The sequence below is a fragment of the Megachile rotundata genome, chromosome 8, assembly GCF_050947335.1.
Source record: "Megachile rotundata isolate GNS110a chromosome 8, iyMegRotu1, whole genome shotgun sequence".
Classification (NCBI taxonomy): Eukaryota; Metazoa; Arthropoda; class Insecta; order Hymenoptera; family Megachilidae; genus Megachile; species Megachile rotundata.
Genome location: NC_134990.1, coordinates 14731674 through 14743974, shown reverse-complemented (window position 1 = coordinate 14743974; position 12301 = coordinate 14731674). Strand labels below are relative to the sequence as shown.

The window sequence follows — 12301 nt, the reverse complement described above, 5'->3', positions numbered from 1 at the left end:
TTTTAGGTTACAAAATCTCCCTCACACAATTCCTGACATACACTTCCATAACAACAATTCGACAATAATAAACACTTGAATCCTACAGCGAAACTAACAAGTCATGTTTGACCGGTGGATTTTTAAGAATAAATCCAATAAAAACATAGAAGGAGAAGAACAAGCAGGTAAACTATTGCAAAAGTAATGAAAAATAGAAAAAAGGTACGAATGAAATTTGTTGGTTAAAGATTTGCGGAGAACCGGCGATGGAGCGAAGAAGATAGGGTGGGGGTAATCGTGCGCGCGCATCGCGATAAGCTCGCGTAGACGGCACTCGTTATCAGTACGGTAGGCGTCGTTCATTTGTTCGCGAGTCGGTCCAGACGGTAGCCAGGAGATCGCGCCACCAGCCGATCCACTTTTAGATTGATTTTCAAGAGCACCGTGCACGGGGTAGCGCTCCGCGTTTATTTTAACGTGGCCAGAGTGTTCGAACGGGCCGCGACCGTCTCGGGTGATAGTAGAAACAGCGTGACGAGGTGAGAGGTTCGGGTGCGGGCGCCTTTTCTCTCTGCCGGTCTGGAAGAACCATTTAATTTGTGTCCCACGGGAGGCACATCGTTCTCGTTGTTATTTGACTCGTTGTTATCCGTGTGTGCTGTTTCTGCTCCGCGTATACGCTCGTGTGTAGTTCGCGTGCCACACATACGAAAGTCTATCTATATCTGCTTGCTCGTTCTTTCGTACGGTGTTCTCCGTGTACGAACCAAGTGTGTGTGCGTGTGTACCTTAGAACGTGCGGCTTCGTGGCGCAGTGCGTGAAATGAGTGACAAGGATCGTTCTTCTCCCACCCTAGTTGAAAACAGTCTCAAGTCGTTACTGGATCAACCGAATATATTTCCACTGATTGGTAAGTGACAAAAACCAATTCTGTTTTAGTTAATAGCTTGTAAGGATATCGGTTAGATCGTTCTCGATGCGGGCCCTCCCCTCCCCTCACTCGATCGCCTTGCTAGAACGCACATTTTGTTCTTTTCTTCGAAATTCGCGCAAATACTACTTCAGCGCTGACTAGCGGCGATCGAACGAATACGAAATGCGGTCTTTTATCATTCTCCATTGACGTTGAACGTGTTGTTCGATATTTTCTTTGAACATGGAAGTCTTTTTGCTGTGACATTTGAATTTTTTCCGGGAACTGTTTACATTGATTTCTTTTTCTTTCGTTCTCGTCGATTGATTACGCGAGACGCGCGTAACGGAATAGAGACATTGAAACTCGACAAAACAATACGGACAAAATGAACTGTAGAACGAAAAAAAAGGAATGTAATAGAAGAATACATTTATGTTCATTGGTTGCGCCGGCGCTCGGTTCTCGGTCTCTCGATTAACCTCGTTTGGACCCCGTGGTACACCACGTGATGTTACCAACCTAACCTCACTTTCACTTGCTCAACCTGCATCTACGTATATACTCGGTTCGGGTTCAGCTCAATATGACTGCCTCGCGAACCAGTATGCTAACCTTTTCGATTTGACCGTGGATTGAACTTTATTAGTGTCACGTGACATTAATAAAGATTTCAGTGAGGATTAGTTATTCTAAAGCGTCAAAATTTCATTATTGTTGCCGTTATGGATAATATTGAAATATTACCAATAATGCGATTTATCGATAACGTCAAGATATTGTTAATTTCATCGTTTAAATTCGAAGCATGAATAAATGTGACTGATAAATTGGTGTAAATTAGGTTAAGCTTGAAGTTTAAACGAAAATATGTAAATCTGTGATTGATTATTTTTGTAATTATTTTTTCTGCAGCATATTACGAGTTTTCGTAAATATTCGATATCTATATCAATACTCCTTCCCGAAACACGTGTTGCCTTTTTGCTAATCGTTTTACAAGAGGGCAAAGCGAGGGAGAGATAGAAGAGGAGGGAGAGCGAAATAAAATGTTAGTTGCGTAGTACATATTTATTTAGTCTGCTCAACCATGGTATCTTGACTGACGTTCATGGTTTTGCGTCAGCTTCTTAAGTGGAATTACATCGTGCTTAGATAATTGTTCGATTATTATACTCTCGACAATAATTGATTCGGGGACTATTTTCTCGAAATTAATTTATTAAAGATAATTCGACTTTCCTACCGAGTTGCATTATTCATCGAACAAGGTTCGACGTTTAACTTCAGGTAATTGCGTTTTGCGCAATCGCGGCGCTCGTTCGAGTTTGACTATCAGTAATAAAAAAAAGGAAATCGCGTTCAGTGTTGCTAGCGTCGTAGGAAATAAATGATATCGCTAATAGAAGGAAAAAGAGAGAGAAACTGTAAGCGTCTCGTTGGTGCTAATTATTATTTTAATGATGTTACATTAATAATTCGAAACATAGCTCTGGTAAATTAAGGACAGTTCCCTGACTCAACGTAATGGCTTACTTCCCATTCAACTTTGCGACCAGTTTCATGCGTCGTTCACTACGAAATAGGTTTCATTGTAAGGTGACATTAAATGACTACGAATAACCGTGTCGTCGATACAAAATCGTACAAGTATTTCTGCCGGTCGAGTAACAAACTCGAAAGAGCGTTTACGCGGCATTTTGAAATTGGCGCCACTTTTGAAACGAAATACAGCAGGTGTTCCGAAACTGTAATCTATTAAAGCAATAATCTATTGTTTATTTTGAAACGGTATTATTTTGATTGCAGATACCATGTCGAGTGAATGGACAGATTATTGAATAAGTAACTCTACCGAAAGTTGAGATCTGTTATCGTTATCAGTTGTTTTCTTGTACTCGTGTTTCGCGTTCCTTCACGAAATCGTTTTACATCCGTATTCGAATACGCTTAGCGATCATATTTCACTTCTCTTTTTATGCAGCAGATTCTTTCTAATAAACGATGGGAACAATATTTTTTAGTAATAGGTTAAAGCGATAACCATGAACAACTGTAATCTGTATTAATCGTAGTTTCTTGGTCATAGTTGACGCTTGTGTGTGAAAAGGGTTAACTGTTTTTAATGTTAACGTTAACTGTTATCGTGCATGCGTGTTCAGTTTATCTTCGAGGCGTTTTGTACGAGTTCGATAACGATCGGTACTTCTGTCGTATTTCTTAACGTTAGTTACTGTATTTATCGGACAATATTACGATACTGTTTAATTATACTGGTATAAAAGCTATAATTATTCAAATTTTAAAAAAATATAGAAATAGTTGCAAATGATATGATTGATGTAGATAATATTAAAAAATTATATTACGAAATATATAGAATGTTTAGAAAATCAAGAATCTAATATATTTCGAACGCGTTGCACAAAACTCGTGCAAGCAGAATCTCCATTCAATTTTAATCGATAACAGTGTACAGTACATTTCAATTAAATTTAGTATGAACGCGGGGTCATTGAATAACACGAGATTCAACATTGACACTGAGATAACACATTACGTGTCACGAATCCGTTCAAGCAAACCGTATAAACGTTTGTCAGCGAGGGAATTACAAGCGAATTGAAAATGTATGAGTATCTGGAAACGTGGAGAAGCTGTCGCGGTCAGCGTAGGCGTTAACTGAACGTAATCACGTGCGTTTTTCTACCGCATGTAACACACCTCTCTTCTCCTATCTTTTTCTACCTCTATAATTAATCAACGATACGTTTAAAACTCACGCACGTCAAGTATTTCGGTAGCTGAATATTTCGGAAAGTATTCATTAATCAGGCCACGCTGCGCTTAGCTTGTTGCTTTCTGTCAGAAATATTTTTAGTGACGTTGGGATCTGCCTGTTCGAATTCCTCTATCTAACATTGTACTAAGATATTTGTATAATAAAACTTGGCGAATGTATTATCGTACATTGGTGTACTATATATCGAGCTATAAATACAGATGGTCACGCGAAAGTTGAATGGTATAATAAATTTCGTTCTTTATCAATGGAATTATAAATTTTTCGGTTGGTAGAGCAAAATCAGTATTTATTAGAGTCCTTTAAGGATGATTAATTTAGATGACAGTCAAAGGCTGTATAGCGTTGTATTTCCACGGTTAGAATTTCGATGTGTTCTATTTTCATATGTACCTCAGCGCTTTGTATTTCGGTGTGCTATATTTCTACACGTTTTATCACCATAGTTTGTATCACCACGCGCTGTACTATCTCGCGTTATATTGCCTCGCATCATATTCCCACTCGTCGTATAACCTCGCATTATATTACCTTGCGCTGTACTATCTTGTGTTGTATTACCTCGCATTATATTGCCATTCTCCATACACCACGTTATATTACCACCCTCCAGATATCCTCATATTATATTGCCACTCTTCGTACATCCACACGTTATATTACCACTCTCCATACACCCTCGCATTATATTGCCACTTTCTATATATCCACACGTTATATTACCACTCTACATATATTCTCGCGTTATATTGCCACTCTCCATACATCCACACGTTATATTACCACTCTCCATACATCCTCGCATTATATTGCCACTCTCCATATATCCTCGCATCTTATATCCACGCCCCATACATCCTCGAATTATATTGCCACTCCCCATACATCCTCGCATTATATTGCCACTCGCATCTTATAGCCACGCCACATATTCTCGCATTATATCGCCACGTGTAATATGTATAACCCCACTGTATTCTCTCACTATCGCGATCTGATTAAATGTGACAAATTTAGTAAACGATTCACGGCGGATCACGCGACGAGTAATTTGACGAATGAGTATCTCGTGCGTTGCCATATATCGTAGCTCCAACACGACCCTCCGATATCGTTCAGAAAAGACTAGTTAACTCGGCCCGTGTAGTTAAAAGGTCAACGAATGATTAAAAGGCGGCGAGGATAATTTCGCGATAAGCCAGTTACGACGAGCAGGAGGGACCCGTATCAGAGTCCTTCGGTAATAGTCCTCGTACGAACACGATTTGTCCCCCCATTTCGAGAAACGTCGAATTCGAAAACGTTGTTCAACGTGGCCGACCTATGGTCTTTCTTCTTCTCTTTTCTTTTTCGCGAGCGGACGAGGCCGCTCGCCTCTGGCCTGGCGTGGCCTCCAAGCGAGTATACCGCTGTCGCTGGCAGCTCGCCAAAGCTTATGCCAGGTTTCAACATACCGGTCTACATGGATATTTTCGGGTTTGCGGCGAAACGACAGCCTCTAGCTTCTGTGTGTGTTTCCAAGTGTTTTATCGTGTCGCTGAAATAATACAAAACAGAAACATCAATCGCGATAAAAGGGGGAACTGTACACACCCTACGACGGGGTGGAAGTATATCCTGCATAGAGCGTTAGCCTAATTGCATTAATGCTGTCGGGAACGATGCACCGTGTTCGTTCACTGTTGTACGATGACGCACCATATGCGTCTTACAGTCGTGATAATTGACAATGCACTCTGTATTTATTTATTTATATATGACCATGCGGCATTCTACGTATTCTGTACTTATTTTACACAGTGACGCACCAGGTGTGTTCTGTACACCAAAAGCTGTAAACTACAAGTTTCGATTATTCCTTTTCAGCACTATCGAAACATTCAATCAATAGCGAGGTAAAAAGAATCGGTTTCTACTTCCTGCCGTTGATTACCATCACCGCGGTATGGTAATAGGCAGAACGGAGTCATGGCAAAGCTTATCTGGTCATAAGTTGCTTACTCGTTATTGTGTCGCCTTAAATAATTTACGGCCTCTGAGTTAGGTGAGGGCACGTGGTCGTTTCTCAAGCCCTGTTCACCGTGTTTACGGTTCTGCAAAAGGAGCTGTACGATAAGATAGCGCTGAGGCGATTTACGGTGAGAATGGTTAGAAGTCGACGAGTAGAAATCAATCTAACAAGAAACTATGGATGTAGAAATCACTTGTTACTAATGGACTTTGGTCGCTATGTGATAAATTGTCATGCGTTATATCGCCTCGCGTTATATTGCCATCTGTGGTTTTATCACATATTAAATTTCTACGTTTGATTATTATTATATATTAGATTCCTAAATGTTAATAGTATTATTTGTGAATATTTTCGTGTGTTATATCGCCACGCGTTATATTGCCATGCGTGGTATTGTCACGTATTAGATTTCTAAACGTTAGTACCATCATTCGTAAGTATTCTCATGTGTTGTATCGCCACGCGTTATATTGCCACGCGTTATATCGCCACGCGTTATATCGCCACGCGTTATATCACCACGCGTTATATTGCCACGCGTTGTATTGCCAAGCGTGGCATTATCACATATTAGATTTCTAAACGTTAATATGTACCATCATTCGTAAATATTCCCATGCGTCATAGTGCCACGCGTTATATCGCCACGCGTTATATCGCCACGCATTATATTGCCACGCGTTATATTGCCATGCATGGTACTGTTATATATTAGATTGCCACGCGTTAAAATTTCTACGCATCAACAATTTCATTTGTTACATCGCCACGCATTATATAGCCATTCATTAAATTGCCTCGCGTTATATTGCCATGCGTAGTATTGTCATTTATCAAATCGCCACGTATTAATATTTCCACTCAATGTCTTTACTCGTTACATCGTCATGCATTATATAGCCATTCGTTACATAGCCTCGCATTATATTGCCATGCGTAGTATTGTCATTTATCAAATCGCCACGTATTAATATTTCCACGCAACGTCTTTACTCGTTACATAGTTATGCGTTATATAGCCATTCGTTACATAGCCTCGCGTTATATTGCCATGCGTAGTATTGTCATTTATCAAATCGCCACATATTAATATTTCCACGCAACGTCTTTACACGTTACATCGTCATGTATTATATAGCCATTCGTTACATAGCCTCGCGTTATATTGCCATGCGTAGTATTGTCATTTATCAAATCGCCACGTATTAATATTTCCACGAATCAATATCTTTACTTGTTATATTGCCACGCGTTTTATATTTGTGCATCATATCCACGCCTTCAATTTCCTCGCGCTATATCGCCACACACAACTCACCACTAGTAATCTATATGGCGGTTGGTAACCGATTCGACTTTGTCAGTATTAACATTCAGAACATACTTTCTCGCTTTTCTCGTTGCTTACAGTTTTTTCCTCGTTCCATGTCACGCTGTTTAAATAGGCAGTCAAGTTAATGTAATTGAACGAATCGTACAAGTGTGCGGTGACACGAAGCCTGCACGTCGTGTTGCCTGAAAATACGGCTTCCACGTCAAGGTTGTTGCATACGCGGCATAAAACCACGAGATCTAGAAGTTTTTGAACCATTCAGTCCCGTCTCGTGTCTCGCTCGAGTCTTATTCTTTTCACGAATTTTATAAAACGTAGACTTTCCTGTTGCCTCTTCCATTTGCCGGATCCTACCGTATCAACTGCAAACGTTAGGATAAGTATATTTACCGGTCAACTGAGAAATGCTGAGGAAATGGTATTACCTTAACAAGATGTACGTCTGTTGAGTCAATACACGTTTCGTGTTATCTGAGCTGCGAGATAGACTCGCGTATTCTGCAAATCTGTGCATGTTTGTCCAAGTTTTCGACAGATGGATCAGTATAGTGAGTCTATCAGTTAGCTTCAATATTCTGTTGCGGATGATTTTCTTGTTTTTTCAATTTTACAAATTTTTTAAATTCTATAAGATATTTATAAACTTTGAAGTTTTTATATTTGTAAAATTTTTTTCATTGTTATCTTGGAAATATTTAACTATCTTCTTTTTGTATATATTTCACATTAAACTTCTTTGTGCTCCTTTTAATAAAATTCCAGTTATTTCAATTCACAAGTACAATGTGATATTTTAACCTAGAGTTTGGTTCTCTCGCATTTAACTGATCACTGCATAAAATAATTACCAAGAGTACAATCTGTCAGATCGGCTGCCGTGGCGATGAATGACAGCCTCTCTGGTCCAAATACAATATCACGTGATCCTAGTCGTTAGTTTGCGTGAATCTATTTTGTTTCCGGTTGGTCACACTTTGTTACTTTATTGTCTAATATTCTGTTGGTTAAGCGACGCCTGTCTATCCATAGAGCAGCCTAGGTGAAATAGTCACGCGTTACGACTACACGTGTGCGTATACCGAGGCATCATTAGCGAGACTATCATTAGCCAACAAGGCCGTGAACAGGGCCGTCGTCGTCGACACATGCACCCTGGCGCTTCTTCCTTTAACCCTTTACATCCTTTTATTCTCCTCTGCACATGTGCTCTTATGTAATTACGTTCTGTACAATTTATGAATACACACAATTTATGAATAACATATGTACAATTTTATACGTCATGAATAACTGATAAATAAATATAAGTCATGAATGAATAATACAATTTATAAATGAACACATTAAAATGCAGGTAGAATATGAACTTGCAAACAAGAACTTATAAATAAATTGTACTAATGTAATAAAGTATGATGAAAATATACTATTGGACGAGTTAACACAGCCATGTAAATTAACAAGTAATAATTATTTGGTATAATTGTTCAAATTGTATATCTGACACATAGTCTACCTCCAAGTAATTCATACTCAAAGAATGTACATAAATTTGGTATTAAAAGATGTATTCACAAAATGCTACATTTCTCCAAAACATTTACAATACACATGTATAATAGTCAAAACAAATTTAGTAAAGACATAGAAACATTCCACTAAAATTTTTGTGATCTTCTTGACCTGCAAAGGAAAAGATTCTTGTTAAAAAAATTAATTACTCAGCAATGATGATATTGAGTATGATAGTATTCTAGTTATTACAGTAAACAAATAAGAATTAACTGTTAGAAGTTTAATTAGCTAGAATAATTTAGTTCTAACTAGATACGTGACTTCAAAGTTTATTTGAACACCTTCTGCAATATTTGCCTTCTGCAATATTTGTCTTTTGTACGAAGTTTACAGTAGCAATGTATTTAGCAACCCTTATGTTGCTGTAACATGAAAGACCTTGCAGAAGGTGTTTGAACTGGAAAATGCGTTTAAATGGACCGTGAGCAAACGTTCTACATCGATGTTTACCAGTTGCATCCGTTTCCTTTTCCGCGGTTCAATCTTTGTCTACAGAATCAGCATACAGTGTAGATCATTCGTGCGCTTCCTCAGACTTGCCGGTGGTGGATGAACCCTCGCTCTCAGGGGTGTCTTTTCTTAAAAGACTGCTACTTCTGTTGTTGGTTTGTTTGGTCAGCGTTTTCAACTCCGACGTATCGATCTCTTTCACAATATCATCGGCTTTTTTGCTTCTTCGTTTTATATCGCGAATGCTGTAATTTCTCCTCTTCGATTTTCGTCGTTTTCGTGATTTACGCCTTCGGGATTTGCGTCCTTTCCTGCGCCCTTTGCAGGGCAGCTCCGGGTTCATGTCGAACGGAAGTCCGTTGAATAGTTGTTGGTTGTATGTGAAACATCCGCTGGAAATTGGGAATTTATTAGGCAGTGAATTATGCATTGCAGTGTTAGATTAACGCAGTGTATTATCTACGTTAGAGTGCGTTGGATTATTCAAGCATTGCATTACTCACACGTTGTTATTATACTATTTACGTTATAATAGTTACACGTTAATGCATTATCTACGTATTATACAGGATGTCTCATAACTAGGTCCTTGAAATGAGGGGTAGCTGATTCTGAATAAGATTTCCCTTTGCAAAAATTGGATTTGAAGCTTCGTTTTTTAATTATTAAAGAATATAATTTTTCACTCCGTAATTTCCACGCGTTGTATTTCCACGCAGCGTAATTTCTACGCGCCATAATACCACACATTGCAATTTTCACGTGCCATAATTCCACGCTCCGTAATTTCTACGCGTTGTATCTCCACGCGCTTTATTTCCACGCGTCGAAATTTCTACGCGCCATAATTCCACGCGCTGAAATTTCTACGCGCCATAATTCCATGCTCCGTAATTTCTACGCGTCCATAATTCCATGCGTGGTAATTTCATGCGTAGTAATTGCACGCGTCCATAATTCCATGCGTGGTAATTCCACGCGTAGCAGTTCTACGCGTCCATAATTCCATGCGTGGTCATTCCACGCGTAGTAACTCTACGCGTCTATTATTCCATGCGTGGTAACTCTACGCGCCATAATTCCACGCTCCGTAATTTCCACACGCTGTATTTCCATGCGCCGTAATTTCCACGCGCCATAATTCTACGCGCCGAAATTTCTACGCGCCATAACTCCACATTCCGTAATTTCCAAGTAACTTATATTAAGGAATATAAATTCCTTTTAGGAAATTCTCTTGCTCCGATTGGTCCGCGTTTTTCCTTAATAATTCAAAAACAACCCTCATTTTCGCAAAGGGAAATCTTATTCAGAATCACCTCAGCTATTTCAGGGACCCACAGTAAACCCTGTATTACCATCACAACTATTTCAATATAATTAATACCCTTTCAGTCTTTGAAGAATTCCATAATTAACACCGCGTTTCAAAGCGAGTTGGACTTGTCTGTTAACACTGGGTAACGGAAGATTATATTCCTGAGCGATATAGTTGCTGATTTCTCGTTGAGTCGATCCTTGAACAGCCTGTAGACTCCGTATAGCATCCACGATCTGCGCCTCGATTTTCTGAGTCTTTACCATTCTGTCGGCTGTTTCTGAAAATTATAGTTGGTATAAGTCATCGGTTAGATTCAAGATAAAGTATACGTACGATCATCTTTCGAAAACTGGAAGCTGCTAATTCGGTGTTTATTAATCTTCTTCTCGAGTCGAAGATTTCTCTCATTCGACGACGAGATCGGTGATAATAGAAAAAAGAACGCGATGCTAAATTCCGCAAAATTTAAGTCCTTGGTGAGACGGTGTCAAAATCTCTGGGTGACGTTAAACAACGAGGTATCCTGGAAACGATCGTCATGAATATGTGAAGGTGGCATTAGATTGAATCTACATATGCTGTGTTATATTTGTACGCTGTTATATTTATATGATTTTTACTAGCTCATTTTACTCTTCCATTTCACCCGTTTTTTTTATTTCTATCTCACTATTTTATCTTCCATTTTTCATCCAAATTTCATTCTTTCTTTTGCTATAATGCATTCGAGATCCATTACCGAGTTTTGAGTTTTCCTCAAAACGCAAAAGGCAATTTCGTTCTATTTCTCGACGGTTTCGCGTGTCTGATGCGTCTACGTTGGTCCTGGTCGGTGTTGGTCTACCAAGCAGAAATAAAACGGCACCGAATAGCGCCAGAAGAACACGGCAGACCTTTAAACAGTGACGTCATCGAAGCTGTTTTCTCATGCCTTCGTAAATATAGTACTCTTCCGCCTGTTTGACTTGCAAATTAAGAGTACAATTAGAGAAGCACCGGTAAAAAAGTACAAAAAAGTTTGTTGTTCGAATTATCGACGCGACGAGACGCGGTGAAAACCTACCGGGATTCGCGCTGTATCGCCTTACAAAATATAGTGACAAAAAGAAATATCTTACAGTACAGAGATAAAGTTCTTATCTAGATCTTAAGGAATGTATACAATCATTACAACTTATTTCTTTGCAATTTTCTGACACACTAATTCAGTTTAGTTTTGTACCATTTTATGAATGAAAGTATAAGACAAATTATGTTTAATAGATCATGATCTCTGTCTTGCAAATTATCTTTTATCCAGTAAATTAAATATTTCAAGTTTAGTATTGTACCATTTTATCAATGAAAGTATAAGAAAAATTATGTTTAATAGATCATGATGTCTGTCTTGTAAATTATCTTTCATCCAGTAAATTAAATATTTCAAGAGCCTCAAGGTTGTCAGGACTTTTCCTATTTGCCACAAGGCCGCAAATCATCTGGAAAGAGATATAAAATTAGTACTATTTCCTCCATCATGACGCGAGTTAATCACTAATTAATTTTAATGAAATTACCGTGGAATAATTGCACCTTGGTCATACCACATCCTACGAAAGGAAGGAAAAAGTCGCCAAAGTAAAAAAAGCTGTACAAGATCGAAGATACTTTGTTATTCAATGTATGTAGATTCAAGATCGTAAATAAATATTTCCTCCTTCTGAGAACAGGTAGCGATCAAAAAGAAGACAAGAATTTACACGTTATTAGAAGAGATTGGACGTGTTCATTATTTATGTGAATATAATCGGACATTATTAATTCGAACGATCTGTGGATCGAATCAATTTTCTCGAACTATCATTATCGTCGATAATCGAACGTTCTTGAGTGCGACATTCACGGTGTGTATTTCTAGTCGGGAGTATAA

The 12301-nt window shown here is 38.6% G+C and overlaps 2 protein-coding genes across 2 annotated transcripts in view; one reads left to right on the top strand and one right to left on the bottom strand.

Annotated features, from left to right (window-relative positions):
• The first annotated feature begins 314 nt into the window (after nt 1-314).
• Nucleotides 315-12301, top strand: part of LOC100877652 (thyrotroph embryonic factor-like) — a 109496-nt gene continuing 97509 nt past the window's right edge. Inside the window, exon 1 of the mRNA XM_012284409.2 lies at nt 315-893. Within this exon, the coding sequence (XP_012139799.1) occupies nt 806-893 (88 nt within the window). The 5' untranslated portion in view covers nt 315-805. The remainder of the gene's footprint in view (nt 894-12301) is intronic.
• On the bottom strand, nt 8598-10917 carry LOC100882772 (uncharacterized). Its single transcript, XM_076534409.1, has 4 exons — nt 10726-10917; nt 10459-10669; nt 9072-9463; nt 8598-8729 (listed from the first exon to the last, which is right to left on the bottom strand). The coding sequence occupies exons 2-3, from the start codon at nt 10653-10655 to the stop codon at nt 9136-9138; spliced, it is 525 nt and encodes a 174-aa protein (XP_076390524.1). The 5' UTR covers nt 10656-10669; nt 10726-10917; the 3' UTR covers nt 8598-8729; nt 9072-9135.